Source organism: Limulus polyphemus, unplaced genomic scaffold (genome assembly GCF_000517525.1).
Source record: "Limulus polyphemus unplaced genomic scaffold, Limulus_polyphemus-2.1.2 Scaffold11093, whole genome shotgun sequence".
NCBI classification, from domain to species: domain Eukaryota; kingdom Metazoa; phylum Arthropoda; class Merostomata; order Xiphosura; family Limulidae; genus Limulus; species Limulus polyphemus.
The window spans coordinates 3,669-6,181 of record NW_013676703.1 but is presented as its reverse complement, the minus strand read 5'-3'; the positions used below and the strand labels follow the sequence as shown (position 1 = coordinate 6,181).

The window sequence follows — 2,513 nt, the reverse complement described above, 5'->3', positions numbered from 1 at the left end:
TGATACCATTGAATCTAGGTGAACATATGGTAGTAGAGAGTAAGTGATCAATGATACCATTTGAAACTTGGTGAACATAAAGTGGTCAAGAGTAAGTGATCAATGATACCATTTGAATCTAGGTGAACATATGGTAGTAGAGAGTAAGTGATCACTGATACCATTTGAATCTATGCGAACACAAAGTGCTCAAGAGTAAGTGATCACTGATATCATTTGAAACTGGGTGAACATAAAGTGGTCGAGAGTAAGTGATCAATGATTCCATTTGTATCTAGATGAACATAAAGTGGTCGAGAGTAGGCGATCACTGATACCATTTGATACTGGGTGAACATGATTAAATTACTGGTTAGAACTAACAGCTGTGCTACAAAATACTTGTAACATAAGTTAAAATTTATGTATAGTGAGGTAGGTACACTAATTTCTATAAAAATTCAGTAACTATAAACAGTTTGGGCTACATGCTAGACCAACAACTAATGATATTAATATCAATAGAAAAGCACATACCTCTAGAGCCTTCATCAAATTTATCACTTCGTTTCTTTTTCTTCCACTTCCAAGGTTTAAAAAGCATTGTCAGTGTGGCTAACCTGGTAGGTTTTGGTTCACTAGATGGCACTGATCCTGTATGAGTAGGATTCTCCAAAGAACTGGTTCTCATATTGCTGTTTAGTTGTGATCCAGTACCTAGAAGTCAACACAAGAATTAGAAATCACTTTGTGGAGATAACTTTATTAAAAGGAAACCAGCAAGTGTTTTATTACATGTGTAGTGTAACAATTACAAAAGGTCTGGAAATAAAAACATTCAATCAAACTGTTAACTGTGTAACAATGGAACTATTAAATACCTATTACCTATTATAGGAAGCTTGTGAGATAACGGAATCATTTGCTGCACCTAAGTAGAACTGTCAACAAATGTCCATTACTGGAAGTTTGAGAGATAACAAAGACGTTGTGCCTATTTAGATGCACTTGAGGCAGTTATTTGACAAAGGTTACAAAGTTTTCATTCTTTGGCCATCTCGGGCATGATAAGTTTATCATAGTTTGAGATTCAGCTGGTTGTTCGGCTTTGATTTTATACTTCAAAATTAGGAGGGTTTTATTTTTTCTTAACATCCATTCATTTGGCACTGAGCCTATTATTTTGACATGTTCGTTGTTAGGCTTCTCACTACAGTCTTTGTTTAGATGGTTGTAAATTCTAGTCATTGGTAGGGCTGTTTTGTATCTTGAATCTGGTAGCTGGGTTTGGATCCTTGACCCAATGTAGACATGTCTACAGCATTGACATGTGAACCGATACACCATAAGTGACTTTTCTGAAGGAAGATTATGTCTTTGAAAAGGAAAAAAAAATACATAATTTACTTGTTCAGTTTGTGTAAACTTACCAGCTGTTACTGTAATTTTCATGATGAAGTAATCTAATTTGTAGAATATGTATACTTACCAGCTGTTACTGTAATTTTCATGATGAAGTAATCTAATTTGTAGAATGTTAAAACTTACCAGCTGTTACTGTAATTTTCATGATGAAGTAATCTAATTTGTAGAATATGTATACTTACCAGCTGTTACTGTAATTTTCATGATGAAGTAATCTAATTTGTAGAATGTGTAAACTTACCAGCTGTTACTGTAATTTTCATGATGAAGTAATCTAATTTGTAGAATGTGTAAACTTACCAGCTGTTACTGTAATTTTCATGATGAAGTAATCTAATTTGTAGAATGTGTAAACTTACCAGCTGTTACTGTAATTTTCATGATGAAGTAATCTAATTTGTAGAATGTTTAAACTTACCAGCTGTTATTGTAATTTTCATGATGAAGTAATCAATATTAAATAATAATAATTAATTTAAAATGTCTTCCCTTTAAAATTCATTAACAAAAGTGTTTTTTGATATATTGGTAAAGTTTATAACCCCATTTTTCTGACTTCAATATTCCCAAATGTCCTATCAAATACCATTCACTGGTTGTCATGGCATCAAACTTAAAGGAAAAATCAAGAACATTCTCAAACCAACTTATCTCTAAGTTGGCCTAAGAGTGATTTTAAACTGAAGAAATTAATATGTAATTTTTTCCTTTTCAAAGACCACGTATCTCTTTCAAAAACAACAACAACTGTGGAATTTACAACCATCTAAACAAAGACTGTAGTTAGAAGCCAAACATAACACACTTTAGAATAATAAGACCCAGGAAAAAATAAATGGATACTAAGGAAAAAAGAAGCCACATTAATTAAAAAAATTAAACCACAGCTGTGCCTAGTTAAACTGTCAACAAATGCCTATTATTTGAAGCTTGAGAGATAACAAAGACATCAACTGTGCTTTAGTAAACATTTGAAAAAATGTCCATTATTGGAAGTTTGTTAGATAACAAAGACATCAACTGTGCTTTAGTAAACATTTGAAAAAATGTCCATTATTGGAAGTTTGTTAGATAACAAAGACATCAACTGTGCTTTAGTAAACATTTGA

At 32.1% G+C, this 2,513-nt stretch overlaps 1 protein-coding gene across 1 annotated transcript in view; it reads right to left on the bottom strand.

Moving 5' to 3' along the window:
- The window catches only part of LOC111083762 (phosphatase and actin regulator 1-like), a gene marked incomplete at its 3' end in the record, with an annotated part of 10,133 nt that extends 8,702 nt beyond the window's left edge, over positions 1 to 1,431 (bottom strand). The window contains exons 1-2 of the mRNA XM_022380448.1: positions 1,410 to 1,431; positions 517 to 696 (exon numbers count right to left, since the gene is read on the bottom strand). Coding sequence (XP_022236156.1) covers positions 517 to 696; positions 1,410 to 1,431 — 202 coding nt within the window. The remainder of the gene's footprint in view (positions 1 to 516; positions 697 to 1,409) is intronic.
- Positions 1,432 to 2,513: the final 1,082 nt, after the last annotated feature.